This window comes from Phyllobates terribilis, unplaced genomic scaffold, assembly GCF_046119375.1.
Source record: "Phyllobates terribilis strain yellow unplaced genomic scaffold, ASM4611937v1 Scaffold_1__5_contigs__length_1240528914, whole genome shotgun sequence".
NCBI classification, from domain to species: Eukaryota; Metazoa; Chordata; class Amphibia; order Anura; family Dendrobatidae; genus Phyllobates; species Phyllobates terribilis.
Window position 1 is genome coordinate 1,019,104,813 of NW_027362761.1, and position 17,395 is coordinate 1,019,122,207.

The 17,395-nt window shown below is 41.2% G+C and overlaps 1 protein-coding gene across 1 annotated transcript in view; it reads left to right on the forward strand.

Moving 5' to 3' along the window:
* The window catches only part of TMEM192 (transmembrane protein 192), a 94,334-nt gene extending 77,656 nt beyond the window's left edge, over window positions 1-16,678 (forward strand). Inside the window, exons 5-6 of the mRNA XM_073644402.1 lie at window positions 2,849-2,951; window positions 10,101-16,678. Coding sequence (XP_073500503.1) covers window positions 2,849-2,951; window positions 10,101-10,218 — 221 coding nt within the window. The 3' untranslated portion in view covers window positions 10,219-16,678. The remainder of the gene's footprint in view (window positions 1-2,848; window positions 2,952-10,100) is intronic.
* Window positions 16,679-17,395: the final 717 nt, after the last annotated feature.

Here is a 17,395-nt window from a genome sequence, read left to right on the forward strand (position 1 = left end):
ACAGCAGTACAGACCAGATGATATAAAGAAGCAGTTTAAGAGTGAATTTTCAAAAATATTCAAACCTTGGACTATAAAAACCATTCCAGAAACTTTGACTTCTATTTGTGGTTGAAAGTAAATTTTTATGGTACTGGATCAATATCTGATTTTGTGCTTCAGTTTCTTCAGTCACTGGGACTTGGTACCAAGCATCAACAAGTCCAAGGAGGCCAATTGGTTCCCAATGACTTTAGTGCATTTGTGTCCTCCATGTGCTGGACAGCCGTGAGATCCCATGAATGGACTGTTTGTACAGATGTGATTGTAGAGTGAAAACTATAGCCCTATAAAATGGGTGTTGTAAACGGGGTCACCAGTTTGTGTAACTAAAGCTTAATCACTGTTCAAACTTTTATAGAACAGTGTCTGCTCCTCAGCCTTAGATCTCTGCTTGCTGTTATAGTAACATGGCTTGTAAAATATCCTAATCATCACATTTAAATTGGTATTCCTCCAGAAGAAGGTAAAGAAACCCTTATGTGGCAGTTACTAAATTATTTTTTTCTGAAGGAGCAGGTGACATTCAGAATAAGTCCTCAATGACTCCTCAAACTATGTGTTAAAGGCAAAGCTAAAAGGTCTTTCAAAAAAGAAATTCAAACCTTACAGGTCAACAAGCATTTTAAAAAAAAAAAAAGCCAAAAAAACACTTTTTACTCTGATTCAACCTTTTGGAAAAAATAAATTGCTCATCTGCCTGCTCTATTGAATAACATTGGTCTGCGTGCTGTCCATTTTTGCCACGGACAGCACTTGGACCAAAAATACTGTCGTTTGAAGAACTTTGGCCCTAAAGACAAAATTGTTGATTTGCAGCAATTGTGTTGCTGATGTAGGATTGCCTACAATGGATACGGAAAGGTTGAACTGAGTGGACCTAGGTCTTTATTCAACCTTCATTACTATAAGGCTGCGTTCACACATTGCGTATTTCCCTGCGTTTTTTTACGCTGCGTATTTTCCTGCTTTTTTTTTACCTGCGTTTTTTTAAGCTGGTAAAAAAAGCACCTCCATTCACACACTGCGTAAAAAAGCGCAGCAAAAAACGCAGTGTGAAAATGAAGGGTGACATGTGTACTGTCTGGTGTGTCGTGTGTGTCCCTAGCAGTGTATGTACAGACTATGGATACTCGCCTACCCGATGGATGAGAGACGCGTCTGCTCCGTCCCGCGCTTGCAGCATCTGCCGTGAAGCGATCAGCAGACTGTCAGCTGACCGGCTTGTAATCAGCTGACCGGCCGGTTAGCTAACAGCTGATCGACTCACCGGCAGATGCTGGAAGCGCGGGATTGGAGCGGACCGGACGCCTCTCCCCTGACATCGGGTAGGTGAGTATCCATCCTGCGCCTCCGTAAAAAAGCGATGGAATTACGCAGTGTGTGAACACCGCTGCGTCATTCCATCGCTTATAATGGGCACAAGAGAGAAAGCGCAGGACGCAGCTGCGTAAAGAATTGACATGCCAATTCTTTATGCAGCTGCGCTTTCCCGCTGCGTAAAGTTACACAGTGTCTGAACGGCAAAGTGAATTTCCCATTCACTTTGCTGGCAGACACGAAGCACATTGCGTATTTTCAAAAAGCACGCGAAAATACGCAATGTGTGAACGCAGCCTTACATTGTAGCAGATTATCAGAAATGAGAGTATCAGTGCATAAGGCTTCAGCTGTGAGAAGTCACTCTGCAAAATTTCTGCTGTGGATAAATGGAGAATCTGCATGTAATGAGGCTTTCCTGACCCCAGCTTCCTACAGCTTTTCCACTCTTAGTGAGCCGTATTATTTTGGCTTTTTCATTTCCATTTTCCTTCTTGACTACATTCAAAGTATCAAACACCCATGTTCTAAAATGTAATGTACAATGGAGGAGGTGGGAAGAGACCACCAGCGACCGATCCGATGGTGGCCTGTCTGATTGCTTTACAGCCTGCTGTTTGATATTCGTGTGCTTCTGTGGGAGTCATTGTGGGGCTCACAGGTCAGCCATATACTCTGCTCCTAAACAAGCAGGTGGTCCAGATGAACAATGGTGGCAGAATGTGCTACTATTACAGAGGAAGACAAAGGAGGTTTAATGGGACGTCATGTGGGATCCAATGCTGGGGAAGTGCTTACTCTATTGACAGTTGTCCTTTTTTGGATGAGTATAAGCTCCTGTGTTGAATGTGGTTCATGTGTTACGGAGGAGGGGTCGTGTTTTTTTTTTGTTTTTGTTTTTTCTTCACTATTAAGAATGCCAGTGAAAGGGGATTTTAAACCCGTTGCTTTAATGTCTCAAAAAATTTTTTGGGGTTAATATTGCTCAAAATGTTGCATAACCTACATTTAGATCAAATATCTTTTTCAAAACTTTATCCCGAACACCTTGCAGTACTCTTATTTTTGTATAATGCTGAAAAAATGTGATCATTTGTATAGTTGTACCTCACAAATGGTATAATAAAGCCAAATAACTTGTGTGTTTTATGATGGATAAGGGTATTAATCATTAATGTGGAGTGAACTCTGCTTAAATTATGTGTAATATACATAGTGAGTGTATAATATGTACACTAATATTAGTGTGTGTATATAATATATTATACAAATATGCATATTATCATACGCTCACTCTGAGAAGAGTGTCTGCTAGGCAGTATACACACCATCTTTAGTTGTGTACTTGTAGATAAATCCAGCAATGGCTACATTACACTGTGGATAGGCTATATGAAAAGTTGAAGTCTGATCATTACAATATTTATCCGTAACATCTGGTCCCAATGATGAGACCAAATTACTGAACATAACTTACCTTGTTTTTCAGTGAAAATATACAGGTTCAATAGAAGCATGCCTAGACCAGACATTATTGAAGAAGAGCATATCCATTCATATAAAGGTCACATCTTGCCAGGAATTGGATTTAGGTAACTTGTGTTTTTTTTTTTTATATTTGATTTCTTTTTTTTGCCTTGCTTATATAGCACAATCCTATTCCATAGTGCAGTACTTTAAAGGGAATCTGTCAGCGGGGTTTTGCTACCTTATCTGAGAGCAGCATAATGTAGGCAAAGAGAATCTGAATCGAACGATGTATCACTTAGATTACTGGGTGCAGCAGTTCTGAGAGTTTAGATTTAGCAATACAGCAGAGCTGAGGAAGCTGCCCCCGCCCACACCAGGCTCTGTGTACACAGTCCATAGACAGTGAGCTGCTTATCACAGGAGGGGGTGTGCTGGACTAGCATGCATGCGCGGCTGTGTCCTGCAATGATAAGCTCCTGGTGCTATGATAATAATTGCAAGCAAACAGAGCTTTAGAGAGGCATCGCTGAAATCTGTGTTTTAACCCCTACAGCATGCTGTCTTCAGCTTACATGGCAAAAAACCTGTTGACAGATTCCCTTTAAGTTGTCACCACTCACGATCAGTCCTTGTCCCCAATTCCTATCAATATGTTTTTAAAATGTGAGATATGGACATAGTACTGTGATTGTACCAGGAAGAAGAGATCACCACAGTGACCACACTTTGCTCTCCTGGCACTGCTGTTATCCATGGGTTGTCTGGTACTGCAGCTCAGGTCCAGTTGTGCTGTTTGCAGTATGTGTGTTTTCGGCTTTCTGTAGCCTCTCTAGTACACATGGACACTAAACTTGTCTCCTCTACATAAATGGTAAAATTGTGTTTAACTTTCCCACTGTTGCCAATTATCAAACTCTTACAAGGACACAATACTATGTCATGCTGCATTCCTAGTTCGCAGTAATGGCCATCACAGCACAGAGGTCACCAAAGGGAATTGGTAAAATCTCAGATTGGCCATAAATTTCTAGTCACAACATATATGTCTGTGTCACAAAGCCTTATAACTAAAGGATTTTTTTTCTGTTTTGTATTGAATAAAAAGAGGTCAAATGGCATGGTGAATCCCGAGCCATTGGTATGTGTAGACACATTTGTAGGTACCTGTAGACACATTTTTCATTCTTAAATGAATGCAATGTTACAGGGCTTGTAAATACCTTTACAGAAATGCCCGTGTGGAAATCTGCATCTTTACAAAAGGGATTAAAGTAAGGTTAGAACACCCACTTTTATCCAAGAGTTATGGTCGCTTAACCTCATGCATGCCCACTCTTCTGTGGTTGTGGTCCTGCTTCACATGACCATGCGCTGAGCCAGATGTCAATCAAGGAAGAGTAGGCCAGTCACTGCTGTAACTCTGCCTAGAGCTGCATGTGGTGGTGTTACAACTGCACTTTCTCATAGTTGAGTTACTTATTTCCACAGGGTCACGACACTAATGCACTGCCGGATGCAGCAGGCCCCCATGGTAAAAGGCAGAGGCATCATAAGTGTAAAGTACTGATGAACGCCAACCATTCATGGGGGAGTGGAGCATTTGCTTAATATTACAAATCCACACTGATGAGGCTAGTATAAGGTGCCAGTCTTACAAATATTTAGTGCACCATGCCAGTTTACAGCCTACTAGTCACACCCATAGTATTAGATCAGGACGGCTGCCAGCACTATATAAGTGAATAAAAAACCTTCATTTCCCACACCAACACTGCACTGCCTGGCTGTCATAACTCTGTTGTCTGGTATCCCGGGGCCAAGGGCACCTTTCCTGTCTCTTAACACAAGGGGAGCCCTAGCTGGCCCTGTTCCCCAGATTACTTCTGAAGGTGAAGATGCCAGGGCCACGTATCTTGTCTGAGCTCCTCAATCCACCCTCAGTCTGTTCCCTCCCGACCTAGGGAAGAGGGGAGTAGTAGTGTATGGCAGTACACCTACCAGACTAACAAGGTAATACAAACAGGGCTAAAGGAAAATACGAATCATACAAACAGGTTTGCATCGGGAAGTGGAGGATAGGGAAAAAAACAAAATGGGAGAAGAGGATTACACACTACCTAAACCACGCAACAGTCTTAGCTTAAATCCAAATGCCTTCTCAAACAACAACTCTCCACCACACTCCTAGCAGCATGAAGCTATCTCTGGCAGTGACTCCAAGCCAAAGCCCAGACTATATAGGAGTGGGGAGTGGCTAACACTGGACAGCTGAGAGCCTTATTTTAGGTAAGATTCCAGGAGCTCACAACCACGCAAACACGGGGAGAACATACAAACATCTGCAAGGAGTTTTTATGTTCTCCCCGTGTTTGCGTGGGTTTCCTCCGGGTTCTCCGGTTTCCTCCCACACTTTAAAGACATACTGATAGGGAATCTAGATTGTGAGCCCCGATGGGGACAGCGACGATAATGTATGTGAAGCGCTGCGGAATATGTTAGCGCTATATAATAAAGAAATAAAGAACTGAGCAGATTAACCCCTGCACTGCTGAAAGAAACCGGCACCATTTAATATGAAGGTGAAAGACTTCTAGTGAGTGCAGGAGTGGGAGGAATCAGACACTGCGCTCTCCTGGCTCCTCTGTCGCAGTAAACCCGTGACACTGGCTGCATCCTTTCAAAATACAAAGGATCCCTACATGCATTATTGCATTGCGAGTCTCTACACTAAAAAACAAAGCCATTCACGAAATGCCTTAAACCCATAAAAATCAACGTCCTGCAGGATGCAGAAGACGCCAATGATAAAGGTGAAGGCTGTGATGTTCTAGGGATTTGTCCTTTTATGTGAATTGACTTCCACAGTGGCTTTTCTGACAGTTCAGAATACAATATGAAATTAATTATAGCTGACACAATATGAATTCGAGCTTCTACCACTTGGACAATACACAGAGAGCCTAAATCCAGTTCAACATGGTTTTCTATGTGCCCACGATGCAGAAATGCTCAGGATTTTTTCCTGAGCGTTTCTGCATCTCCCTGGCAGAAAAAAACACATGCGGATTGTAGATGCGTTTTTCCTGCCAGGGACAAGCGGAAGTGAAGCGTTCTTCACATGCATTTCCGCATGCGGGTTGTCAAGCGCTTTCCAAGTGATTTTAGCATCACTTGGAAAGTGCTTGACAAATTGGTCACACTATATAAATCCATGCAACCGGCATGGATTTATATAGTGTGACCGAGAGAATGTAAAAAAATAAATATATACCGTATATTCCGGCGTATAAGACGACTTTTGAAGACTGAAAAATCTTCTGTCTAGTCTGGGGTCGTCTTATACGCCGGTAATGCTTTTGAACTTTCAGAAATTGACATGCGGGGATACTCTGGGGGTGCTAATAAGCTGCCGTGGCCGTATCCCTGCCATGTCGGAGTTAACATAAGGTGGAGGGAGTTAAAATACGGCGGCGGTAGGTCCAGACAGTCAGCGCTTCTGTGCTGAAACTGACACATCGCTGCGTATTCCCAGCTCCGGACACAGCGCAGGGCTTCTGTGCCGACAGCTTTCACTTGTCACAGAAGCGCTGCGCTGTGTCCGGAGCAGGGAAGTTCGCATCGCTTCTGTGACAATATATGAAAAGCCGGCAATTCAGCAGCGGCATAAGCTTGCACCCGACAATTTAGAATAGAAAGAATAGAGCTTCACACATAGATTAGATAGATAGAAACATGTCAGTCACATATATATGAAGTACAGTGACAGTGTTGCTTACTGTACTTGTCATTTAGTGTAAAGGATTTATTAAAACAAATAATAGTGTTTTCATGCACCGTCTCTTTAAAAAAGCCGGCCGGCAATTCAGCATCTGTACCCGACAATTTATAACAGACAGAATAGAGCATCACACATAGATTAGATAGATAGAAACATGTCAGTCACATATATATGAAGTACAGTGACAGTGCTGGTTACTGTACTTGTCATCTAGTGTTAAAATAACGGATTTATTTAAAAAAAAATTGGCGTGGGGTTCCCCTTAATTTTAGTCTCTAGCGGAGGTTAAGCAGACAGCTGGGGCAGATGTTTGAAGCCTGGGAAGGGGGTAATACCCACGGAGCTTCCCAGGCTACTAATATCAGCCCCCAGCTGAATACATAGCCTTTACTAGCTATTAAAATGGGGGACCCCCCAAAAAAATGACGTGGGGTCCCCCCTAATTTAATAGCTAGCAAAGGCTAGGCAGACAGCTGGGGGCTGATATTAATAGCCCAGGAAGGGAGCCATGAATATTGGCCCCCTCCCAGGCTAGAAACACCAGCCGTCAGCCGCCCCAGAAATGGCGCATTCATAGGATGCGCCAATTCTGGCACTTAGCCTCGCTCTTCCACGCTGCCCTGGTGCGGTGGCAGGGGGTAATAGGGCTGGGGTTGATGTCAGCTTATAATGCCAGCTGACATCAAGCCCAGGTTAGTAATGGAGAGGCGTCTATAAGACACCCCCATTACTAACCCCATAGTAAAAGTTAAAAAAAACACAAACACCCAGAATAAAGTCCTTTAATTGAAATAAAGACACAATTCTTTATTGTTCTAAATTAAACCATACTTACCATCACGCCCATTCCAGCTGAAGCCAACGATCTCCTGCAATAAAAGTAAAATAATAAAGCAACCTCATCCTTACCTTTCCATGGTTCCCAGGACAGCTTCAGCTCTGCTACATCGAGATGACAGGCTGGACCACAGCAGAACGCTGCCATCCAGCCTGTCATCCCGCAGACACTGAGAAGCGCAGGCATGCTTGCGCTCCTCAGTGTCTCGCTGTGACGGCATAAAGATGAGACGACAATGAACTCCGCTCACCTCCTGGACGTCCGTCACTGACAGCGTGGGAAACTTCTACTGCGCATGCGGGGAGCAGGAGAATTTTCCCACGCTGTCAGTGACGTGCATGAGGTGAGCCGAGTTCATTGGACATGATCTCGGCTCATCTGGATGCCGTCACAGTCAGACACTGAGGAGCACAAGCATGCCTGCGCTTCTCAGTGTCTGCCGCATGGCAAGCTGAACGGCAGCGTTCTGCTGCGGTGCAGCCTGTCATGTGAATGTAGCAGAGCTGGACCGGTCCTGGGAACCATGGAGAGGTAAGGATGAGGTTGCTTTATTATTTTACTTTTATTGCAGGAGATCGTTGGCTTCAGCTGGAATGGGCGTGATGGTAAGTATGGTTTAATTTAGAACAATAAAGGATTGTGTCTTTATTTCAATTAAAGGACTTTATTCTGGGTGTTTGTGTTTTTTTTTAATTACTTTACTAGAAATTCATGGCGGTCATGTCTAATATTGGCGTGACCCCATGAATTTCGGGCTTAGGGCCAGCTGATAATGCCAAGCTGGCCCTAACCCCTTTATTACCCAGTGAGCCACCGCACCAGGGCCCTGGATGAGTTGGGTACAGCGCCAGAAGATGGCGCTTCTATGAACGCGCCATTTTCCGGGGTGGCTGCGGACTGCAATTTGCAGCGGGGGGGGGGGGGCCCAGAAAGCTTGGGCCTCCCTGCGCTGCAGATTCCAGCCCCCAGCTGCCTAGTTGTACCTGGCTGGACACAAAAATAGGGCGAAGCCCAACGTCTTTTTTTTTTAATTATTTCATGAAATAATTTAAAAAAAAAAGGGCTTCCCTATATTGTTGTGTCCGGCCAGGTACAAATAGGCAGCTGGTGGTTGGGGGCAGCCCGTTCCTGCCTGCTGTACCTGGCTGGACACAAAAATATGGCGAAGCCCACGTCAACATTTTTGGGAAAAATTAATTACAAAATTAATAATAATTTAGGGACTGCATCTTTATTAACCCCTCAATAGTCATTTAGTGTTAAAATAAAGGATTTTTTAAAAAGAAAATTGGCGTGGGATCCACCATCATTATAGTCTCTAGCGGAGGTTAAGCAGACGGCTGGGGCAGATGTTTGAAGTCTGGGAAGGGGGTAATACCCACGGAGCTTCCCAGGCTACTAATATCAGCCCCCAGCTGAATACCTAGCCTTTACTAGCTATTAGAATGGGGGACCCCCCCAAAAAATGACGTGGGGTCCCCACTATTTTAATATGTTTATGAGTGACAGTTTTCCTGCTATATACCTGCATGTCATAAGAATTTAAATTAAAAAAGGACCATGTTAAATTCAAATCTGTTATTTTTTAATTTTTACCGGTGTTTGGTATGCGTTGGAAAAGGGGTAGTCTTATACGGTGAATATATCCTAAACTCTATATTTTAACAGGAAAGTAGGGGGGTCGTCTTATACACCAGGTCGTCTTATACGCCGGAATATACGGTACTTACCCTCCGATGGCCCGTGCGGTCTTGCTTCGCTCGATCCCGGCTGCCGGCAGCGGTAGAGTGAAGGACCTGCCGACGTCAGCGTCACGTGACCCATCACATGACTCTGACGTCAGCGCAGGTCCTTCATTCCATCGCAAAGTGCCGGGAAGTAAGGAGGAGCGCACCGCGGGCTGCCAGAAGGTAAGTATACATTTATTTTTTATTTTAATTTTTTACAGCTTTTAATGGTACCTGGGTGTGGATGACTCTCCTCTTCTCTACACCCGGGTACCATCCGCACATTAGAACGTGCCAATTACGCAAGTACAGATGCAGTCTTGTGGAATTGGCGCGTTCTAATGCAAGTCAATGGCGGCGAAAACGCAGCATTTCCGTAAAATAATTGGTAGTGCTGCGTTTTTTTCCGCAATGATAATCCGCAGCGGAAATTTTCGCAGGATGTGCACAGCACATGCAGATTATCATTGGGGAACATGGCGACCTTCTACCATGCGTTTTTTAAGCATTTCTGTAGCATTTTTGCCGCTGCGGAAACGCTTAAAAAATGCATTGTGGGCACACAGCCTTTATTGCACAAAATTCAAACTTGCCAGAGTTACGGAATAAGATCTGTGCTCAGTCCTCTGAATAGTTTCTCTTGGCTTCCTCAAGAGTTTCAAGAACCCTTGATAAAGCTGAAATGCAATACTGTTTGTTCGTCATCTTTTAATTTATTCTACTCTGCTGGTTTGCAAGTTTTAGATTTAGTAAGTGCAAGAAAGAAGCAGGAATATTTCTATTAGATTCCGTTTGTCTCATGCTTTAATACTCACCAAATGAACTATTTTGTTAGGCTGCCCTTCTGAGGGTACATTGTTGTGTAGTATAGTGTTTCTTGTGATGTTACTTCCCTTTTTTTTTTTTTTTTTTTTTTTTTTTTTAATAGGGAACGATCCAGCCTAGAAGATGTGATTGAAAAGCAGGGGGACACTATAGAATATCTAAAGCAACACAATGCAGCTCTTAGTGTAAAGATTCTGGCTTTGATACCACAGCAGACATAGCAGCAGTGCAAAATATTGGAAGAACAAGGACTGCGGTGCTGATAAAGGCTAATGGTTCTTAATTAAATTTTTGGGTATTGTTTACCATCGTAAAGTTGACTTTCAAGACTTATTACAACTAATCTTTCAATCTTATGGTCTAGACATCAATCCTGTGAAATACTTGGTGCCCTCTTTTATCCTCTCCAAAAACTCTAGCTTTGTGGGGCTTCTGTTTACCAATGTAACCAGTTTTCTATTGCTTCATTGCCCATGTGTTTTCCATGGCTACAGACAAACCCTGTGGCTACTGATCCTGTAGTCATACATGCATACATAGACATTCATATTAAAGGTATGACAGCAGGGTGAGACAACAAAAGCTTTGTTTCTATGTAACCATGGAGAACAAAGGGAGTTGTAAATGCCAAACAGTGTGATATTTGTTACCAAGATTTTTGGATTGAAGCAATGCAAAAACTGCGTTTTCTGGTAAATACAAAGGATATTCCAAATCCCTGCACCATTTTCCATTCACATATATAAAAACAATAATTTACAAAATTTGGTTTTTATTGCTTGAATAGCTATTACTTTAAAGCCATATAAAAGCGGTCATGGTAATACATCACGAAACTCTCCCATTAAAAAAAAAAAAAAAAAAAGATTAATCTACTCCTAATGGTTATGTGCAAAATTATTTGTGTTCACTTTGCATTTCTTTTATCTTCTACAGCACATACATTTTGGTTCCAGTTTTTTTTTTTTAGGACTTTTGTATTAATGGCCATTAGACTAGAGCTGGGTTTTTCCCCTTCCCCCACACCCCACAGCACTACAGAAGAAGTAACAAAAATATATATATTTTTTGTTGTTGTGCATTGCAGAGACTTTTTAGAGGAAACCTGTCATGTTGAAAATGGTCTCTGATCTGCACATGGGATGTTATAAGGCAGGAGGAGCTGATCAGATTGCTGTTCCTTTTTTTGTGGGAGAAGTTTCAGTAAGGCTATGTGAACATGGACTTTCTGCTCCGAAAACTGTGCAAAAAAAAGTCCATATTTTGAGGAGGGTTTGTAAAGTTTCCGCTCAGTTCCTTCTCCAAAACCTCCTCCAAAATACTCATTGTGCGCATAGCCTAAAACTTGCATTGTATTTGTTGAGATCCCTGGTGTTTGTAAGCATATTAGTCCAGTGGGCGGACCTACTAGTGATTTTGTATGCACAGTTGTACAGGGAAGACTGTCAGCTGTCAATCACTAGTAGGACCGCCCACTGGACTCTTATGAGTAGAAACGCCAGGGATTTCAATGAATACAAGTTATACTGAATATTTTCCAACAAGCCTATAACCTTCTGCTTAGCTGCTTCTTCTCTGTACCCTGCTGTCCACAGATCTCACTGCCTGTACAGCATGACGGCTTACCTTTGTAAGATGCTGTGTAATTCCAGTTAATGTTTCAGTCTCCTGACAATAAGTTTATATCCTGAAATGATCCTCCTGGCTCAAAAATTTAGTTGTTTTTTTTTTTTTTTTTTTGCTTTTTTCATAAATTGTATAGTTGTGTGTTGTTGGTATGCATTTTTTTCCCCAGTTTAAGAACGGTATTGAATTGTTTGGTTTGTTTTTTGGTTTGTTTTTTTCACTGGTTCTTCTAAATTGTTGTTATTCTAACTGTGAAATCAATGTGTGGTAACTTTTCTTTTTATTATAGTTGCACTTTATTTTACAAATTGTTAATGCAACTACTACTCCTTTCAATGTCTGTGTGTTTAAAAGAGCAGTATATAGATATAAGGAAGAGATCACCAAGCTACATGTTACATGGCACTGTAGAGCTGGTCTGCTTCCAGATACATATGCAACATTTAATAAAATAAGATTGTAAAATTATCTGTTAGAGCAAATTATGATTACATATGCCAAATAGGAATTCAGACCGTATGGACTCTCAACCTGTAATTAAGCCTCCAGATTGGCTAAATACCAGCAAAGTTTGGCCTATATTCTGTATATCTTACTGTACTACCGGTATATATAACGTTATTAATTATTTTTTTTTTTATATAGATCACACCTCCTTCCAAATAATACTTTTGTCTTTACTTTTAAATACAATACGTAAATGTTCCGCATTTCATAAAAAAAACTGTGACTTGGTACTATGGTAGGACCAGAGAACCTCGTACACTGGACATGTAGCACTGTTCATTTCTTTGCTGCCCACTCGTAGGAGCTGAGCAGATTAACATATTGACAAAGAAATCCATATAACTTGTATTTATTGCAATAACATTTCTGCTCTTATGTGTAGGAGTCCAGGAGGCGGTCCTTTTTAATATCCGCCTTCACTGTGTGACTGTTGGACTGCCCTCTGGACTCAAGTATAAAATGAGCTGGGATTGAACAGTTTTTTTTTTTTTCTTTTCAAAAATATATCTGATCATATTCTCGTGTATACAGTGCTACCCAGAAGGTAACTAAACAGGTAGATGTATAATTGTGTGAAAAGCTTCCGTGCGCATTCTATAATTGGGAGTCCAGTATCTCAGTATGTATAGTTAAGCAGGAAAGGCTTTTAAAGGGAATCGGTAAGTAGGATCTACCCTCCGCAATTTATATGAGTATAAAAGTCATAGAATGCCTAGTAATATGGTACCACGATATCTGTGATCCGATGTATTATTCGAGAGAAATCCATGTTTCTCTTGTATGTAAATGAGCTGTTCAGAGCTGTTTGCCAGACACTGATCTGCATGAGAATCTGCCTCCAGACATCATTTATAATAAAAGGGGTGTTACCAGTGTGAGACATTTAACTATCACAGTATAGTAGAGCTGAACTTTTTCTTCTTACAAACATGTTAGCAGCTGCAGCTCTCACAGCTCTGCTGTACAGCAACAATGACTGCCCAAGGGAAACCTGCTGATGTGTCAGATATAATCACACACCGCTCTGCCGTGAGATCCGGAAAGAGCGGCCATTACACATCACACTGGTAACGGCCCCTTTTATTTACAATAATCATTGGAGGCAGATTCTCGTGCAGATCATTGTATGGGCCATAGTCCTGAACAGCTCATTTACTTATCGGGGTAAAAAGTGGATTTCTCTGGAATAAGGCATTTGGATTGCAGATATCAAGGTATCATTTTATTCTGCTGCCTATGACCTATATACCCATATAAATGGCGGGAGGGTTGATCCTACTGACAAATTCCCCTTTAATCACTGTTTAGGAGTCAAGTAAGTGGTCCTATTTTACGGAGGAGTAGGAGTTTAAAATATTATGTTTAACACCAACTGGCCCAAACCTGTAGATAACTCTGCGTTGCTCCTTCTGCTCTATAACATGCTGCTGGTGGATCATACAGAGACTGTGTGACAGGGTCCCTGAAATCGTTATTCTCCGTCACGTATAAATAATATGCATTACACATGGAGCCAGCTCATACGGTACTTGGCGGTATGTACATCATTGTGTACTGGTGTAATTGCATCTCCAGGCTGATGGGCCAGTGCTAGGGCAGAAGCTGCACATATATATGGATGGAAATTAGAACATGCTTGTCTTTTCTTTTTATGATCTATCCATGATATTAACTATCTGTTTTTAAATACATATTTTGTGCCCACGGGGAAGAATGTTGTGAAAGCTGCTTGGATTCATGTGCCCTAAAAACATATTGCAGGGTAATTGAACTAATCATGGTGTGTATTGCTGATTATGCTGAACCTACAGGTATTCAAGACTCTGTCTCCGATATTTGTCAAATTTCCATTTTGTGTGTTTTTTTTTTGTTTTGTTTTAATTCTACAACTCCTGATGTCTGTGAAATTTCTATTTATCCTTCTGTTATATTGTATTACTTTTTTTTTACTATATTTGAAATTGTCTTTTCTTACAGGATGTCCACTTCGGTATTTACAAAAAAAAAACTTATGTATTCTGTCCACTTATTAAAGCTGCTTAATATGATAAATTTGTATTAAATGCGTGGTCTTGCATTAGAGAATGTCACTGTGCAGATTTGCCTTTTGTAGAATACAGCATAGTGTTTGGAAAAACATGGTCGCTTTCTTCTTCTAATCTTTCACAACCCTTTTAAATTGATGTTGGTGAATCTTATGAAACATCTTGGAATTAAAGTTCGAAGTCTCCTGAAGAAATTGACCGCGAGTGAGAATGGCACCGTAAAAATCATAGCTATGTAACTTGTGCCCTAAATGGTTGCATATTTAAGTTATCGAAGAGCTGTGAGACTATTGATCTTGTATTACGATCCATTTCAATACGATCAACAACCCGATGTTCTTATTTATGTTAGATGTTATAATTGACCTACAATGCCTGTTCTGTTCTGGACATGCCATTTATGATCAGTTACTTTGTATTTTAGTGGTAGTGCAGTGATTGTGTTCTGTACAAGATAATTTTGTATTGCTTTAATAGAAGCAAGAACTGATTTATAAAATATATTTTTGCACTATGTATATTCATGTTTTCCTTACAGTACATTAAGGTGTGTGTTTAATAAAGATTTTTGAGATTTAATATTGACAATTCCTATAAATTTATATAGATAGGAGTTCGGGGAAGGCTGTCTAAAAATAAATTTGCTTTGACATTAAGCTAAACTGCCCTTTTGGAAGGACAACATTGCAACTATGAATGGGGATCCGGCTGCCCTCCTGTCAGCCAAAATGTCACAAATGATTGTGTTTTAATTAAGTCTCTCCTAATGTGTACAGTGGTCTTCAAAAGATTTATCAAGCTAAATTCAGACATAAATTTTTTTTTAATTTGCCCCACACAGTTTATAATAACTTAAGCCTTTATATATGTGCTTAGACAGCACACTTTGTATGGCTTGCCCATCAAGGGACATGGCCTTGCTAAAAAGGGAGTGATGCTTAGCAGAAGAGGTATGGTCTACTGTGCCTCAAAATTGTAGCTCACATTTTTGTAGCTCACTAAGCCACCTAATAGGTGGTGTGAACCTAGACTAGACAGATTACATCAGATTTACCAAACTATAAGTGTTGCACATTTTGAAACACTTAGCTGGCCATATACATTAGATGGCGATCGGCTGAAAAAATAAATTCGGCTGACAGCCATCTCCTCCTGTTACTCCCATACACAGGCATGCTCGCTCCAATTGCTCTTGTGTTCTCTACTTGAAAGCCGCCGAAATCTGACAACTTTCCCGACAAACGTTTGTCCCGCACCCCCATACACAATAGATGGGTTCGACTGGTTCAGCCGATTTTAGTTTGTCAATAGGGACATTAATGGTGCTTCTACACTGAGCAATTATCAGGGCTGAGCGATCCTAAGAACACTTGTTTCCTGAAAGCCTCTTTAAACAAGCTGATCATCCAACGAACAAGCTAAGTGTTCCTTTGGGTGAGGAGATTTTTTTTTTAAGCTTGCTTAAAACTCCTGGCTGTCAGAAGAACATCGTCCTTTGTTCTTCGCAACACGTCCTAATTTACAAAGATGTTTATATGAACCTTCTGTGCTTAAAGATTGTTCTGTGCATATGGAAATGTAGTTGGCCTGTCCTTTTTAACCCATTAGTGACCAAGTAAATTTTGATCTTGCCCTACCTCTGCTCCTTGCACTTACTTGGTACGTCATTCAGCTTTTCCATCCTATAACTCAAAAATATCTCCCACGTCCGTACATTCCTTAATCAAGAATATGCAAAAACACTAGTGTACGCCCTCATCTCACGCCTCTACTACTGCGACCTCCTGCTTTGTGGCCTCCCCTCTTAACATTCAGATGATGATGGTTGCACTAGTGTTTTTGCAGATTCTTGATTAAGAAATGTACGGATCCCTCCAATCTATCCTAAACTCTACTGCCCAACTAATCCACCTATGCCCACGCTATTCCACAGCCTCTCCTCTCAATCTCTTCACTAGCTCCCAATTGCCCAGAGACTCCAGTTCAAAACCCTAACCTTGGCATACAAAGCCATCCACAACCTGTCTCCCCAATACATCTGTAACCAAGGCCCCCGGTACTTGCCTGAATGCTACCTCTGATCCTCAAAAGATTTCCTTCTCTATTCCCCTCTTATCTCCTCTTCTCACAATCTCATATAAGATTTCTCCCACGCATCACTGCTGCTCTAGAACACTCTACCTCAACATATCAGAATTTAGCTTCCCGTGGAAACCTTCAAAAGGAACCTGAAGACCCACCTCTTCCCACAAGCCTACAGCCTGCAGTAACCATCGCTCCACCATTCGCTGCATGACAAGCTCTGCCCTCACCTACTGTATCTTCATCCATCCCTTGTAGACTGTGAGCCTTCACGCGCAGGGTCCTCTCTTCTGTACCAGTCAGTTATTTGTATTGTTAAATATTATTGTACTTGTTTTTATGTAGACCCCTTTTCACGTGTAAAGCACCATGGATTAAATGGCGTTATAATAATAATTAAAGCCAAATTTTACTATTCTGACCACTGTCACTTTATGAGGTAATGACTCTGGAACGCTTAAACGGATCCCACTGATTATAAGACTCTTTTTTTTTCGTGACATATTGTACTTCATAATAGTGGTAAAATTTCTTCTATATGCCTTGCATTTATTTGTAAAAAAATAAAAATGGAAATTTGGCAAATTTAGCAATTTTCAAACTTTGAATTTTTATGCCTTAAATCAGAAATAAGTCGCACATAATAGTTAATGAATGACATGTCCCACATGTCTACTTTACATCAGCACAATTTTTGAATCGAAATATTTTTTCTTGTTAGGAAGTTCTAAGGGTTAAAAGTTGACTAGCGATTTCTAATTTTTCCAACAAAATTTACACCCCCCCCCCCCCCCCCTTTTTTTTTTTTTTTAAATATTTTTATTTTGGGACCACATCACACTTGAAGTGACTTTGAGGGGCCTATATGACAGGAAATACCCAGAAGTACCATTCTAAAACCTACACCCCTCAAGGTGCTCAAAACCACATTCAAGAAGTTTATTAACCCTTCACATGCATCACAGGAACTGAAGCAGCGTGGAAGGAAAAAAATGAACTTTTGCCTTTTTTTCACAAAAATTTTACTTCAGACCCCAGGTTTTTTATTTTCACAAGAGTAACGAGAGAAAATTTGTTGTGCAGTTTCTCCTAAGCATGCCGATGCCCCATATGTTGGGGAAAACCACTGTTTGGGGCA